At 33.6% G+C, this 17,592-nt stretch overlaps 3 protein-coding genes across 3 annotated transcripts in view; 2 read left to right on the top strand and 1 right to left on the bottom strand.

The window, feature by feature from the left end:
• Positions 1-1,162: 1,162 nt before the first annotated feature.
• IntS8 (integrator complex subunit 8) lies at positions 1,163-13,242 on the bottom strand. The gene is made up of 13 exons (XM_074179598.1): positions 12,985-13,242; positions 12,740-12,931; positions 12,261-12,477; positions 11,371-11,815; positions 8,069-8,299; positions 7,736-7,976; positions 7,491-7,673; positions 5,812-6,027; positions 5,510-5,752; positions 5,227-5,452; positions 5,054-5,172; positions 4,582-4,919; positions 1,163-1,358 (listed from the first exon to the last, which is right to left on the bottom strand). Exons 1-13 carry the CDS (start codon positions 13,100-13,102, stop codon positions 1,245-1,247), a joined length of 2,883 nt encoding a protein of 960 aa, XP_074035699.1. The 5' UTR covers positions 13,103-13,242; the 3' UTR covers positions 1,163-1,244.
• Positions 13,243-14,226: 984 nt separating this feature from the next.
• Positions 14,227-15,604, top strand: LOC111518121 (dehydrogenase/reductase SDR family member 4). Its single transcript, XM_023174465.2, has 2 exons — positions 14,227-15,012; positions 15,272-15,604. Exons 1-2 carry the CDS (start codon positions 14,357-14,359, stop codon positions 15,384-15,386), a joined length of 771 nt encoding a protein of 256 aa, XP_023030233.2. The 5' UTR covers positions 14,227-14,356; the 3' UTR covers positions 15,387-15,604.
• Positions 15,605-17,072: 1,468 nt separating this feature from the next.
• Positions 17,073-17,592, top strand: part of rad50 (DNA repair protein rad50) — a 28,875-nt gene continuing 28,355 nt past the window's right edge. The window contains 1 exon segment of the mRNA XM_023174466.2: positions 17,073-17,233. The gene's annotated coding sequence lies outside the window, so the exon portion shown is untranslated.

The following is a 17,592-nucleotide window of genomic DNA, read 5'->3' as shown; positions in this document are numbered from 1 at the left end:
TAGTTGTAACAGATATTTCTATCCAATTAGCCAGATTTCCACAAGTAACCTTCACAATAATAACGTGGATTACCTTCGAAAAATTTTTGAAAAAAAAAGTATGAATTGGTCTATTAAATTTTTCAGACATACTCAAGTTTTACAATCAATCAATGAATTCATTTGCATAATTTCTCATAATAATGGATTTTGCATCATCAGTAAATACAACAATACATATACGTGACAAAGTACACTTAAAAATACAATATAGTATATGATTTAATATTGAAATTGGAGACTGAGAAACTCATTACCGTTGTAGGGACACAGATCAACCAGCAGCTCTATTATATCACTCTTGCTTGTAGGCAAGACATTGGAGTACGTATAAAGCCGGAATAGTCAATTGGTATAAACTGAGTATTTCAAGATCTCCTGCAGTTAATGCAGTATCAGGAGTACCCCAGGGGTCTATTTTAGGGCCTCTTCTATTTATACTGAATGTTAATGGACTTCCACAATACATTATTTCTTTCAACACCATTCAGTATTCTGATTATACCAGATCCCTCATCCAGAGGACGGGGACTATGACGGTTTTTCTGGGGTTTACAGACATCTGCTTCCTCTGGCACCAACTATGAACAACGTCTAGCGTTCTTTGGATAATACTATAGGTTTTCCTTCCTCACGTTATCCTTGCCAGGTCATCTGCATAAGTTTATCATTTTGATTATCTTTTATCAAGGACATCAAGTAGAGTCACATCCTAAAGGCAATCCCTGGCGACCCTGAACCACAGTAGAATAAAACAATCAGTAGGCTATCTTACCACGTGATCCGCCCAAGTTGCCGGAGAGTTTCAACCGCTCTTAGGATGAGATTCCCATCTAACGCCTTCAGTGCTGTAGTATCGAAGGATTCGACGGTACCACGAGCATCGGATTAGTTATAATAAACGGTCGAAAATTGATATTGTGTTTAGTTTATTCGCTGTTGTTATTGTTTTCAGTTTTTGTACAATAACCTTAAATTTCGTTTTTATATAAGCGCAAGGCTATGGTAAAAGAACGAAATTTCATTTTTCGTTTATCTTTGCCTGTCGTAGTTGCTCTTCTGTTTAGGAGCATGTCATAGATCCGTCTAGTGTTCGGTTGAGGTGGATCTGATATTTAGCTAGTGCAAGAAATGTACTAGTTTTAATAACAAAAATAATTTACATCACTATATTCATAAAAAATACATTTTATTCAGTCCACAACTTAAAACACATACTGTTTACACAGCGCTCGCAAAAAGGTGCTCTTTCTCAAATTGCTGGCCTCTCTCTGAATCTCCTCATTGTTACTTGAATTCAGCTCCAATAATCCAATTACCTGAATAAAAGTGAAATTTTTTATTGCAATCAACTCAGAGAAAGTTATAAATAACGCTTATTGCACACACACCGATTTTGGACGGCCGATTTTATTCCGGTCGTCCAAATTCCAATAGTGAACCACATGTGGGAATGTGACCTGGCACACATGCCTACTTGTAATAGGCGTCGATCACCGGTAGGCATGTGTGCCAGGTCCCCTTCCCACATGTGGAATTTGGACGACTGGTATAATAATAATATTAATTTTATTAACCATTATCTGTACATAATGTACATATGGTAAGTCAATAATTGTAATATATGTTATATACATATTAAGAATAAAAATAATAGTTAGTCATACTTGAATAACAAATTAAAGAATAAAGATAAAATATAAATATAAAAACATAAAACACGGCACCTAATATATAAATGTTACAATTTAAAAACAAATACAATCGTCTTTTAAACATTTTTTTATTAAGAATAGTTTCGTATTATTCTTAAAGATTTTATATGATTTTGACTCCTTGATTGAATCAGGTAATTTATTGTAAAGTGAGATAGCATTGTATATTGGAGAATTTTTAAATTTATTCGATTTGTGTGAGGGTATTCTTAACATACCACCATGAAGTGTATGATAATTATGAGTAGAACCATTCGTTTCAAAAGATGCAAGATTATTTCTTACATAAGTCACACATTTGAATATATATATGCATGGAATTGATAATGAATTTTCCCTTACAAGAATAGGTTTGCAGCTATCACAATAGTCCATATCAAAAATCAGTCTTATAATGCGCTTTTGGGCAACAAATATTCTATTAAAACCTCTATCACATCCCCATGACATTATATTTAAGGAAATATGCGGATATGCCATTGCAAAATATATACTTAAGAGATTTTTTTTGTCTACAAGCAATTTCATCCGCTTAATCGCGAAGAATGCTGCATTTAGTTTCTTGCAAACCTCATCAATATGTAGATCCCAATTTAAAGATTCATCTAACATGGTTCCTAGAAATTTAACATCATGTACCATGGCTATTCCATCAGTTATATCAACTCCATCTGGAATGTTATTTTGTCTATTATAAAATTTCATCGAAACAGATTTGGAGGTATTTAATATCAAATGATTGCATTCACACCATGACGTAAATCTATCAATAACCTCTTTGACTCTTGTTAATACATCTTCCAGTGTAGACCCAGTGATTGTCATTGTGGTATCATCTGCAAACATAGTTATGTGGCAATTGTTAACATGTTCTGAGATATCATTAACAAATACCACAAAAAGTAAAGGCCCCAGTACTGATCCCTGAGGAACTCCTAATGTCACATCATGTTCCTTGGACACAATATTGTTATATTTGACTGTCAAATGCCGACCACTCATATAGAATTTTATCCAAGTCAGTATGTTATGTGAAAACCCGAGCCTCTCTAACTTTATATAAAGAAAATCTGATGAAACAGTGTCAAATGCCATTGACAGATCAAAAAAAATACTAATTACAAAACTATTGGCATCAAATTCGGAGTATATGTTGTTGAGATAATCATAGGCAGTGGTTTCTATGGAAGATCTTTCCTAAATCCATGTTGATTATTACATAATATATTATTTGACTCTGAATAATTCACTATTCTAGTAGCCACAACTTTTTCATACAATTTCGAAAGAGAACAAAGTAATTAAATTTGTCAGTAGTTATTCAGGTCAGGCCAGTCATCACCAGAAGACGATTGTAGATACCAACAATCGAAACGTCGTGAACTAACGTGACTTGGAATCTCTACACTTTTTATTTTTATTTTATTATTTTCTTTTTGCATTCCTTTAATTTTTATTTATTCAATTATTATATTTTTTACTTGTAGGTTATTTCACTATCATTTCATTTCAGGTTTATTGTTGCTTAATATAATTGTTATTTTCAACTATTCTTTTCAATTATTCTTTTTTACTTGTTTCAGGGATTTCAAATCATTTTATATAATAGACAATGGAAGTCCGAACTAGTGAAATTCAGGTCATTTCTATTTCCTTTTTTAAAAAGAGGAATGACTAAGGCGTTCTTGGACTCTTCTGGAAAGTAGCCTAGCATGTAGGATTGATTCATTAGATGAATGAGCGGAGATACAATAAGGTCAAATATTTCTTTAACAACTGGTATTGACATGTCATCTGATCCACTCGAATTTTTATTTTTCATTAATCTCAATGCAGCATGAATTTCAGCTTCAGTAATCGGTCCATTCTCAAATGAGTGTACAATATTAACATTTGTACTGGTTGTACAAGGTAATGTTAGATGTTAACCTTAGTGTGTGGAAATAGCCATTTTAGTAGAATTTGCAAAATGATGGGCAAATAGGTCTGCTACAGTAGAAGGGTGTTTTACCACAACTGATTCATGATGGAGAGTGATAACATTATCAGCATAACACTCGTTGTTTACTATATTCCACGTTTCTTTAGTTTTGTTACTGGCATTGTCAATTTTAGCGGAAAAGTAACTAATCTTTTTTTGCTAAACGTTATTCTTGTACTGTTTCAGCCTAGATTTGTATACAGCCATATTACTAGGGTCAACTTCTCGATCGGCCGTCCAAAATCGGTGTGTGTGCAATTAGCGTGCGGCATGTCATTTATAAATCTTTGAGAATTGAAGCTTATCAGATTCAGCTACTTTATAATAATAGAATGATTGTGATTTTCAATAGAGAATTGCACACTACCTCAAAAAGGTTCATCGACAAGTCAAAACAAAAAATATACAAACCACAGAGAAATTGCACAAACACAAACAAAAATTCAATTCAGTTCATTGTTCCAAGAATCAATAAATGTTTATAATTAGGGACTTAACTAACTTCAAAGTATTATAAAACAATAGTAACAGAAGTATGGAATAATATTTTCCTTGTATTTTCTTTTTATGAGGCAAACTGCCTCTGAAGTAAAAATACAAGTTGGTGGAAGTAGATGATGTACTGGAAAAAGAGGCCAACAGAAATCTTGACCTCTGGCTTTGCAAAAATATCTCACAGCACTTTTTTGAAGGACACAAAAAGTTGAAATTTAGACTTCACATTTCCCAGGTTGTCGATGATGGTAACTTTAAAACACGTTCGCTCAGACATAATTGAAATAAAAAACATTAGTTATTAATAAAAAAAAATCTTTTTTTTTTCAAATACAATACCGTGAAACCCACCTGAATGGCGCTCTTCCGTCTCTGATACTCCCCCTTCTTGTGGTGCGTGTGGATGAGATACTCCAAGATGCTCGGGTCCCAGAAGCAGTGGTAGTAGGCGTCGACAGCGTCACTGCTGGTTTTCTGATCAGCCAGTATACGAAACGCCAACAGGTAGTCTGTTTCTTCGAGAAACTGGCAAAGGACAGCAGCTTGTGTGTGACACCCGAGCGTCGTGCAGCATTTTATCATCCTCCTGAAGACGTGGTCGTCGTTGTGGATGGGGATGTTGAAGTAGTCGTGTGATATCAGCAGAGACTTGAGGTAGAAGCTGAGGGACACCCTGTAGTGTCCGTTCGCTGAAATTTATTTATTTTTTATTCAGAACAGAAGAATTCTTTCTATAGAATAACTAATCTTTCATATCCATGTCTCTCACCCATTTCAAATTTCTCTTAACCAATTCTGGTAATTGAAAAACTTTTTTCCTTACCGAAATTGATGTCCCCCATGAGTCGAAGCCAAGGTACATTCGTGGGATAATCTTTGAGAGCCCGCGTCACTATTTCTGACAACAACTCACACACAGACTCTGAGCTGTATGAATTGGCGCTAAAAAACAAAACATTTCATTATAAAACTCGATCAGAATTCTTTTAGACTCACTTGCTCACAACTGCAGGCCAAAGGTTGGTGTAATCGACCTGCAGCTCTAGACTGCATTCGTCCTTGAGGACGTTGAACATTTTGGTAAGGAGAGAAATCACCACTGACAAACACCACGCATCCTTCAATTTGAAGAACACCGACAGCAAATTGCTCTTCAAATTGGACATGTCGTAACTTGAAGTGTTTCGTTTCGACTGGGGATTCGAAAGAAAAACAGGCAACACTGAAAGAAATCACACACGATTAGAAGCGATTCGTAACCGGAGCTAGAACTTCTCACCTATTTCCCAGAGATTCTTCGACAACTTCTTACTTCCTTTTTGCTTCAAAATTTCTTGGCAAGCAAGCGCGATGGCGGAAGTTATCTCAAAAGTGGTCCATCTCTTCTCGAGGTTGATCAGGAAGTCCCAACGAGCCAAATTTAGTAGGCAAATGGCGCACTGTTCGACAACTTCGGTTCTGGGAATCACAGAGTCGGTAGTCTGCAGACAAACCTCGCAGGCGTCAGCCAGGGCGTTTCTATCTGAAAAATACCAATTATGACCAAGTCACACTTCGATAGGAATTCATTGCCCACCATACCAACAGTGTGTTTCGGCCACTGGTCCAAAAGTTGAGTGATTTGAACGAGCAGAATTTCCCAACTGACCAGTTTGAATAGTTTCGTCACATTCATGTTGACAGTCTGTAACTCCTTTTCCAAAATGATCAAAAACTCCAGAGACAAGTTGAAATTTTTATTCAAAAGTTGCTCCTTCGATTTGGCCAAGATGACGTACCCAAAATCTTGGAGGAATCCTAAAAAAAATTATTAAATCGTTTTCAACAGTATTTTTCTCAAGAACTCAATATACTCAAAAATTAATTGTAAATATTGAAGCAGTATGATTAAAGTAATGAAAGCAATACAACCCATCTGAGATAATAATAAAAAAACTTAATAGCATTGCAGTTCAAGTTAAAAGTTGTAGTTTATTCTTACAAAGTACAAGTCCAACTCAAAATAATCTTTCACTAAAAAAAAACTTCAAAAGAAATATTTCAAAGTGAATTAGGGAAAGGAAGTATTGATTTTAATTAGAAAGAAGAGAAATTCTGAAATAAAATTTGTAATTTTGGAAAATAATGATTTTGAGTGAAAAAAATGAAAATTCGAAAACAAAATTCGGAATTTTGCAATAGCAGGAATTTCAGAATAAATTTAGAATTTAGAAAAGGTTAAATTCTAGAATGAAAGTCATAATTCCGAAATAATTTAAATGATTTCATGATAAAAATTCAAAATAAAACGGATTTCTGAAAAAAGCAGGAAATTCAGAATGATGGTTGGAATTTAGGTATGAGTGTTAATTTTCACTTGACAGTCTTAATTATAAACTTAGGAACAATTAAAATATAACACAATAAGTCATTCCAAGAATTAATTTAATTCAGGTCCAGTGAAAGTAGATTCACATGTAAAAAAAACCTTAAGGTAGCCGTAAAAATTTAATTCTAGTCATCTCTTGATAATGCTAATTTGGTTAGCAAAACAAACATTGAAACACAATATTTTGTTCTGGCTTGAACATTTTTTGAAAGTTATTGAGAAACTGTAAAAAAAATAACCCCTATAGTGTTACGAACAGAATCAGAAATAATGATCAATCAAAATATAGAAAATGTACACAGTTCCCATCGACATTTTCAAAATCTCATCTCACCTCAAGGTTTGAAAGTTTTGAATAAAAATAATTCACTGTAGTCAAAATTTCTGATTAAAGAAAAAAATAAAAGTTCAAAGTCAGAATTTTGAGTATGAAATTCTTATGTTATAATTAAAGATGGAATTGACACTTTGAACTTGTTATTAATTAGAATCCGAAACCTCAGGTATAAAAGAAAAACGATGACTTGTTTAGAGAAAAACTTGTCGAGGGTCAGTATTTTTGTTATGTTCTCAATAGATGTTGGAATTTCGAAATGAATATTGAAATTTTAAGATAAATGTCTGAATTCAGGAATAAAAATCGAAATTTTGAATTTAAAAGAATTTCTGATGAATATTCATAATATGAGGATGGGTGTTTGTATTTAAAGTTATGAACTGAAAATTGAAATAAAGTACAAAATTTCTAGTGTAAAGAAATCAATTGAACTAGACACATATCCAACTAAGATCAGGATATTTCATAACATGATTATTAATGATAATGTTTCAATTTTTCACTGAAAATCCTGAATGATTTATGCAAAAAATTACTCTATTGATATAGTCCTACCTCTGGGCAGTGACTTCAGAACACTCTGTAGAGGAATGGGCAGTTCCCATTGAGGGTTGATATTCCAAACGCTAGCGCCAAGATTGATCGAAGCCAGTTTCACTAGAAGAGACCTGATTTCGTTATGGTCATTCGCAGAAATCAGCTGTTTCTGCAGTTGTCTCATCTCCAGCTGCGGTTTTCCTAAACATACGCTAGAGAATTAACATCGAAGATACAAGAACGAGGTGACTCGATAAACTTACTTCTTCTACCAAGATCAGGAGCTGTTTCAGTTCTGAGTAAACTCTCAGGTATATCAAATTTGTCTTCCGCATTCTTGATATAGTTCAAGTCGGATTTATCCAGCATTGCGGCCAGTTCATCGTTTGATTGAATTTTTTCCAACAGGCCTGGAATGGTGTCATTCAAAAAAAGCTCCATCAAATATTTTTTGATAATTTCTCGGTCTGACTGAGGAAATGATTTCCACGAAGACTGAATCGCCTGGAAATCAACAAACCAGGTTGTTTCTTGTATATGTTCATGAACCCTGACTCGCACGTATATTCTATTTTTTACCCTGTATACACACTTACCCAAACAAATAAATCGGCATTATGCCAAGACGTTATGGAATACTGATAGAAAGGCTTCCTATCCAAAATACATCTAATGATGTTCAGGATTTTAATTTTTTGAAGCAAATCCCTGGCCACTGTGAAAGCTCCACTAGACAGAGCCCCCTGTATATTGAGTTCCAGATTCAGCCTGTGCATTAATGGGATCTCTCTCCGAACATTGTCTTGTTGAAGAATGTTTGTAATACCCTAGAAAAATTGAGCAATCGTTTCAGAATAACGAAAAACGTGAATCATATTTTTTGTTTAATCGTGTTATCCATTACTTAAAGTCTATGATTACAAACAGCTCACTTACATACCAGCTGTAAAATATTAACAAGTTTTTTGGTCATACTATAGACTATACCAATGAACTACAAATGGACAACAACTTAAACACTATACAATTTGCTGATGACACAACCGTTATCCTTGAAGAACAAAATGGAGATGACTTGGAAAGAAATGTGTTCGATGCTTTAAGTACCCTGGAAGCTTGGTTTGCACAAAATCATCTAAAGCTGAACCCTAATAAAACACAGGCAATCAAATTCTCACAGTCAGCTGAAAATGATTATACTTTTTCGGATGGTAAATCAACAATAACAACTAGTAAAAGTTCAAAATTCCTGGGAATTGAGCTAGATTTTAGACTGGATTGGAAATCTCATCTGGATACTTTGTCAGAAAATGTTGCAAGGCATTGCTATGCCCTAAGAGTCATCACTAAAACAATAAATGTTCAAGCGTCAATGTCTGTCTATTGTGCACAAGTCCACTCAAGACTTAAATACGGCTTAATTTTTTGGGGTGCATCTGTGAACGTTAAAAAAAATTTTTTCACTTCAAAAACGTTGCCTTAGAATTATTTATAAATCCAAACAAACTGATAGCTGTAAACCTTTATTCATAGAAAAGAAAGTACTGACCCTATACAGTCAGTATATTCTTGACAGCATAATGTTTATTAAAAGCAATCCAAAGCTTTTTAACGACTTTGATAAAGCACACATCTACCCAACAAGAAATAAAGCAGATTTGGTTACTAATATTCCTAATTTTACTTATATTCAGAAAAATATACCGTATACTCTAATAAAAATCTATAACAAACTTCCAAATGCACTAAAAAGCCTCTCTAAAACAACACTCAAAAATAAACTTAAAAACTTTCTTCTAAATAGAGCATACTACTCAACTGATGAATATTTTAAAGATACCATCCCTTCAGATTTTACCTGCTAAAATGTCTCACATTTAATTGATTTCAATTTTTAAATGTTTTTAACTGTATATTTATTACACTGACATGTTCTACGCTCATCTGGGCATTTTACTTCATTGTAATTGAACAAATAATAAATAATAAATAAATAATAAATAAAAATAAATGAATATTTGAGTGTTGACATGAGAAAAGTGAAAAATATGAGGTGAAACGTACATTTTATTCAATTCATTGATAATAATAATGATTCTCTACAACAGAAGTTAATAGACCAACCTTCACTAGTATAAAAATTAATAACATCAACGAGGAAATTACAGAGGTTTGCTGAGTTTTGAACATAAAGTGGTGATATGGTTTTCCCATGAAAGTTTCCTATCAAGCACAACACCTAAGAACTTCATACTCTCTTTGCTTTCTATCGATTTTCCATTGACTGTTAGGTAGAGATCATTATCAGGATTCATATTTTTTGGTAAGAATCGAATATGATAGGTCTTAGCGGTGTTTAGTGCTAGTCCGTTTTTACCACAATAGTCACTGATTTCCTTTGATGCCTCATTACCATTCTTTACTAGTTGTTCATAATTTGTTCTAGACATTAAAATATTCGGTATCATCTGCATAGAGAATGATTTGATCTGCAGCAACACAGGTGTTCTTTATGTCGCTTGTGATTATAAAGAAAAGAGGCCCCAAAATGGCGCCTTGAGGTACACCTTTATAATAACTTTCTCTTGTCTTGGATTTTATGGAATCTTATACAACAGCTTGTTTTAGATTGTCCAAGTAAGAAGTTGCCCAGTCTAGAGCCACACCACACTCCTATAGCTTCTAGTTTGAGTCTCAATAAGTGATGGTCTATAGTCTATAGTATTAATAGAATAGGACATAGAATAGGCCAATGACATTTTTTCTTTCGTTTAATGCTCTATATATGAATTCCCTCTCCCTCGCGGAGAAGGAGCCTGAAAATCAGCTACCAAGCCCAAGGGACGCAAAAATGTATACAACAAAGTCAGAATTACAAAAATTAAAACAATTGTATTTATAAAAATTGAATATGTCATGCCAAAGCCGCATGAACCCATTCAGTCGAGATGGTCCGAGAGAAATTCGCCAATACTATAGTAGGCCTTAGAAAGAAGCAATGTTTTAACTGCTTTTTTAAATGCTACAGTGTTCATCTGTTTGAAATGGTCTGGTAACCGATTGAATAATTTTATTTCCGTATATTTGGGAGAATGTTCGAATTTTATAGTTTTATGTTTAGGAATGCTCAACTCCTCTGCATATCGAGTTGGGTAGCTATGAAAGAATGAGTTCTTAGTACAGTCTGTTATACATTCGCGACTATATAAAAGTATTTTAAAGATATAGATGCAGGGAAAGGTTAAAATTTGATGACTAATGAAAAATGTCTTGTATGATTCCCTCCAAGGGATGCCTAGTAATTTCCTAACAACTTTTTTTTGAGCAATGAAAACCCTATCTTTGTCAACACTGTTTCCCCATAGGATCACATTATAACTTAGATGGCTATAGACCAGACTGTAATATACATCTGAAATGGCACGTAAAGACATACAATTCTTAATTCTTGAGATTGCATAATACCCTTGATTGATTTTTTTACAAACTGTGATATGGTCAGACCACTTCAAACAAAGGAGGGTTACAAATAAGCAGGTGGTAATAAAAAAAATACTAATATATAAAGCCTGTAAAAAGAATAAACAATAACATAATCGAGGCCTGTTCAAAAAATAAGATGTTTAAATTTCACGGCTTTTGTACATTCGATAAGCGATTTTTTTCACGTTAGTACCCTCGTCTCAAACATATATTCACAGTTTCAGCAGTTTAGCATATTTAGACCAAACGGTTTTACGGCTGCTTCTCAAATAAAAATGACAATGAAATTGGAAGTGAACAATATTATACTGAAATATATATTTTTCATAAATTTAACCTGGGTATAGTTTCTATGAGGAATCATATATTTAGTCAAAGATGCTCTCAATATGTTTCAACAAGTTTTTGCTCTTACCATATACTGGTTCACAATGGAGGAATTCAGCTGTTCCAGAAGACTCCCTTGCTGTATATCGGCAGACCCGTGGCAAGCTTTGATGTACACATCAAGCATATTCTTATCAAGGTCATAGAATCCATTGATTTCTGGTATATCACTGAACAGTTCCAGACACTTGGAGAAATGCTTTTTTGCCAGATCGTACTGTTCTCGATAGAAAAAGAACACACCAAGATCGTAGTTGATCTGGGCATTGAACTCGTTTTTAGACAGTTCCTGACTTTTGGACCAGTCAAATTCTATGCAATCATTGTTTTCTGTGGGGAGTTTGAAACAGTCAAATGTCAATAAACTCGGAACGATGTCCCAGTCTAGGGAATCCGTGAGAAAGTTGACCGTTTTGTTGATGTTTTCCGGACAACAAATGATGGATTCATCGGCAGGCGAAATGTCGTTGATTCTGTAAACACAATATTTGAGATGCCGTCTTTCACATGATTCAAATCGGTAAATATTTATTTCAACGGCTAGCGCTAGTTCAATTTTTAATTAGACTGGCATTTTTTGTCCACTAATCATGAATATGAATATGCTTCTGAAAATACATTCATACAAAAGTTGTAACTGTCAAAAAATTACCTATTTCAGGAAGTAACGTCTGGTAATTGAAACTCGTATGTGGTCAATATCACGAAAAGGAAAGTCATAGTTTCTTGCTTTCTTCTCCATTCAGCATTTTTTCAAATAAAACACTACACAAACTACAAACATGGAATCAGTTGTGGAAGACATATTCTAAATGATAAAACGAAGGTGGTATTTGGGAAAGAAAGGCTTTTGGATTTCTACTTCTCCATCAAGAGCTAGCGCAAGATGTGAAAATGAATATTTACCTTGCCACTTACCCATATCTAATTTGCCAATTGGATGTTATCCTGTGCATTGAAGTGTTTAGCAGCCAACGGTGAAACAACAATAAAGCAAATAAGTAAGGTGGTGAAGCTGTTTTAACATCTTCATCCTCAACATTGGGTATCTCTACAGTCTTCTTGTCATTGGTGAAGTACATTAGATCTTGAAGCAGATTGATCTGAGTTTTGAACGGCAACTTTCTTATTTGGACTGTAAGAAAAAAGATTGGCCGGTAGACTTCAATTAAATTGAATCAAAAAGATTGACTGGTCTAAACTAAATTCTCCATTGAAAATAAGGTGTTTACCATACAAAAATTATCTATTTGTAGAATGAGGTATAAGTAAATAGGCATATATGTGATGAAATTAGCCGGTACTTGATGAGAATCCAATACGTATTCAAAAAGCAATTGTGAGATTTTCACTGAACCAAAATGGTCAAAAAAATCATTATGATTATTTTCAATTACCTAGATTCCATTTCAGATAAGCTCCCACTTTCAAGGATAAAATTTTCAAAGCTACGGTCCTCGCTGGAGACTTAGACTTCCCTACATTGGTATCAACATTAATTATTTCTCCATTTTCATTATCAGGGTTGATTCTCAGAGTTTCAGATATAACATCATAAAATTTAGTTATCAATTCGGAAGGTGGTGGATCTGAAACATTTCCGTTTTTATAAAACATCTAAATTGGAATGGTATTTAATTACCTGCAGTGGGTTTTTCTAAATGTCTCAATAACAAATCTTGATCCAACAAAAACTCGAACCATAATATTGTTTCTGATGATATAGGGACAGTGCCAGGTCTGAATAAATCCACTTCCATTTCGATGTTGAATGAAAGGTATTACTGATACTGTATTGAATATTTCATGTCATTATTTATATGTCTGAAGTCTTTCGCATCCTACATAAATACCAAACGTCAGTTTCAGTCATAGGTCCTAACCCTAATAGCTGCATTTCAGGTTAGGTATAAGTTCTTCTTCTATTTTTTTGTTTTCTTCTTGTTCAAGGTATGTTCGGTTTTAAAAATCTAGAGCCGAGCAAGCAGATACAGTTGTTGAAACTTAGAATTTGATAGGGAAGTTTGGTGTGACCCATCATTGACATATTATTCTTATAAGAAATTTATCCATGTGACTAAATAACTTTTATTTCTGGCGCACTCTTGCAGTAAAAACAATGTCATCAAGTAATTCCAAAAATGCTCCAAAATGTCAAGCAACGTTTCGAGACTAATTTATATATTAACACCTGTAAGGCAGTTATTGCTGAATAATTCGAATATCCATTACGAATAAATGTAGTTTCAAACTATGCAGACTTTTCAGTTTTTTGGATTATTTCAATTTTTTCACATTTTCACGACATGTTCACATTTTTTTTTCCATATGAATCATGATTTGAAATACGGAACAGTTGCTTTTCCCCGCTACATTCAGTTAACGTTGTGGTTAGAAATATTCACGTTTCATGGTTTAATATATATGATAGTACTTAACATTTTTAATCGCTGTGTTTGATCTGTTTTTTTAAACTGTTATATTGACTTTTGAACATTTGTACTTTTTGTGAGAGTATTGTGTTGAATGGATTTTGAAACCGTTAATAAATAAATGAAATAAGTACAGGAGTATCCAATCTAACCTGAAGTATACTATACAGAACTGGAATTGAAGACAACAAACTATTGACGATAGATTCAACATACCTAAAATTATGCTATTATGTCTAATTAAAATAAATAATTTCAAGTTTCGCCTAAAGTATATAAAGTGCAAGCTGTCTCTAGACTACTCTACACATTTTTCTTTATTTGCAAGTTTTTGGCTCTGAGGAGTCTGATAACAACAGTAAATTGTTTTTGGTTATATCTGCCCTCTCGAGTTTTGATTTTTTCAAAAATTAAAAAGGGACCAAACATGTTTTTTAATTTTGATTTATGTTACATTATGTATAACCTAAATAGAAATTACGAATCAAAGTCCAATATTTATCATATGTTCTTGACCTTTATCCAAGAATATACATTTTTCTCCAGTGAAAATAGTTGACTAGTTGTGATCATTTTACAAAAATGAGCAGAGTTGCTTTAAAACGTTTGGTTGGTAAAGTGGCAGTAGTCACAGCATCAACAGAGGGAATAGGATTCGCCATAGCCCAAAGATTAGCAGAAGAAGGAGCAAAAGTCATTATAAGCAGTAGAAAACCAGAAAATGTTGAAGCAGCCACGAGGAAACTGTTGTCACAAGGTTTGGAGGTGAAAGGTCTTACTTGCCATGTTTCAAAACCTGAGGACAGAAAGAAACTTTTTGAAGCAGCACAAAAGCTTGGAGGTCTTGATATACTGGTATCGAACGCTGCAGCCAATCCCACAGTTGGAGGTATTCTGGATTGCTCTGAATCGTCTTGGGATAAAATCTTTGACGTCAATGTAAAATCATCTTTTCTACTAGCCAAAGAAGCTTATCCCTTACTGAAAGAGAGCCGAGCTGGAAGAATAATATTTGTGTCTTCAATTGCCGGCATGAACCCTTCGGAATATTTGGGAGCATACGCTGTAAGCAAAACGGCCTTGTTGGGATTAACGAAAGCAGTATCCCTGCAGCTGGCTCGTGATAATATCACTGTGAATTCTATTTGTCCGGGTCTCATTCGAACAAAGTTCTCAGATGCCATAACTTCCAATGAGGTGTTTGAGGAGGCTGCACTGGCAAATATTCCTTTGAACAGGTAACTGAGTAGTTTTATTTTGCTTGAAGATTGGTTTTATTTTCGAGATTCCTAATTTCCTAAAATGAAGGTATGAGTATGAGCATTCATATTAAAAATACCAAAGACGAATCTGCAGCAGATTCACTAGTGATTTAGCTTTTATTGTTTCAGTGTGAAAGAAACTATTGTATAGTGGAACACGGTTTTGTAAACTTTCAATAGAGAAAATCAATTTCTCTCCAACCTTCATGGAGTAAAATACTGTTTCTTTTTTTAGGGTTGGTGAACCAGTCGAGATAGGAGGTGCCGTAGCTTTCCTTGCCTCTGAAGATGGATCATATGTAACTGGAGAGAATCTGGTAATTGCAGGAGGAATGCCTTCGAGGTTGTGAGGATTTTAAAGAGTGGCAAACATTTCCAGTCAAAAATATTTTAATCTCATTTTTTACTTGGAGGTTTTTGATTTGGATGCTTTTGTATAATATTACTACCACATTCAGCATTGGATTTGGTTATTCTTAGAAAGTCTTCAATTGGAATTCACTAAATGCGCAAAACTTTACTTGCAATTACTTTACTTTTACAGTAAACAATAAAAACTTTTGTGAGCTGTTGTTTTCAATCATAATAGTCTATAAGAGTAGAGTACGTTATTCGACCATTTTACATACAAAAGTGCATTTATGGCAAGTCACAAATACAGAACATTATTATATCTATAATGAATCTGCCTTTAAGCAAGATATTGAGAACCACCTGGTAATTAGCATCAGAATCTTAAAAATTTCTCTTGAATTTGCTTATGATTTCGAATCTACCCTTCAAGCTTCTTTCTTATCATTAATATGAAAAAGTTCACTTATAAGAGGTTTATGGGACCATACCTAGGAACTAAAAACTAAGCATAGGTACCTAAGAAAAGTAAGTTTATGCACGTAAATATAACCACAATTATTCTTCATTTGATAGCCACTTTTTCATTCATTCATTGTCTCCATTGATATAATGAATAAAAATTTGAAATTATTGTTTTGAAAATTATCGGTTCAATGACATCTCTAAATATTTGAATTTGGCGCATGCTCATTTTTGTTTTGACCAAAGTCACAGATCAACAAGATACATAGAACATAGATACATAGAACATCCCTTAGTGGGACCACTTGGACGCCTCCCCATGTAATATATTTCAACAAAAACTCTCGACCTACGGCACTCTTGATAAATAAATAATGAAGAGATCCCAAAATTCCAGGTTATTAATAGAAGCAGTGAGTATGAAATGATAATGTCAATTTGGGCAACTAGGTACTTAAATCAACTAGGTATTCAAAACTATTGGAAAAAATAGTTTGAGAAATGTGAACTATGAATAAGCGCCTCAAATGGATTGTGAATTTGGAATTGAACAAAATAATGCCATTAAATTCCGGCTTCGATCTTTTGATATTGTTAATACGTATTTGAACTTTGAATTTCTAATTTCGACTTTTTTTATAATTCCATTAAATCAAACTAAGAAGTTTGTTGAATTACGAGTTTGAACTAGGCAAAAAATTAAATACAAATCGTTATAAAAACTCACTTTTTGGAATACTCTCATGCAGTGTATGTTTCTGGCGTTACTTTAGTAACTAAATGTTACTTTTTGATATTTAAATTACCATGTTACGTTTCTACCCATTTTGTAACATGTTGAGGAACTTTCATCAGATAGTTTACGTGCCAGAAACCAGAACTGTCAATTGACGTATGAAAATTGGCAGTTGACATATCGAATGAAAACCGACGATTCAAGAGCATCTGTCTCCTGTCAGTTTTGATATGCCATCTATCACTTTTTATATTTTTCATTAATCTGAGACAAGTATAAAAAAACGAAGAACATCGTGTTTCAGCTAGTGTTGCGAGCCTCTTGGCGCGAAATTCTGCGCTTTGTGTGAGACTCATTCAAAAATTACAATTTCATGTCAAATGTTACTTTTTACGTCATCATCTATTACATTTTTTTTTCGAATTGGAACAACACTGCTATCGCGCACGATTACAAATAGAAACTTCAAAAAAGGGAGGTAAATTTGTAAGGTTATGTCACTGAGTACCTTGTATCTTTTTGTTATCTTTTAAAAATGGTATTTGATATTGGTGCATTCAAAGTGTGAAACTGATTATGATCTCAATTTAAGCGGACAAAACGTTTGATATAAATATTTTTTCAACATCTTGCTGACAATACTTGGTAAGTCTACCGTTTACATTAAAATTTCGTAGGGTGTTTTGAAGACTATTTCCCCAGCGCATAAAAATAATGAAACAATTTAAAAGCGTTTTCCGGGGATTTACCGATTCAAATGAACATGAACCAATTTCACATTACTTATTTCTATTTCGAAATTGGGTTTTGTTAGTTTATATTATCTTTTCTGTTTTCTGTGAATAATCTCAACATATATCCTTTGTACACAAAGCTCAATCAATTGAAATGCATGTTATTCCTTGATTTATGAATCGTCTTATATTTCATTATTGGAATAATATCAGATCATTCAGTATAATCAATAATGTTGATATGTCAAATTAAATATTTTGGTTATGTAA

Source organism: Leptinotarsa decemlineata, unplaced genomic scaffold (assembly GCF_025532065.1).
Source record: "Leptinotarsa decemlineata unplaced genomic scaffold, Ldec_3_MD MMD2_tig00026282_RagTag_RagTag, whole genome shotgun sequence".
Classification (NCBI taxonomy): Eukaryota; Metazoa; Arthropoda; class Insecta; order Coleoptera; family Chrysomelidae; genus Leptinotarsa; species Leptinotarsa decemlineata.
Note: the sequence above shows the minus strand (reverse complement) of the source record. Positions and strands in the feature narration are given on the sequence as shown.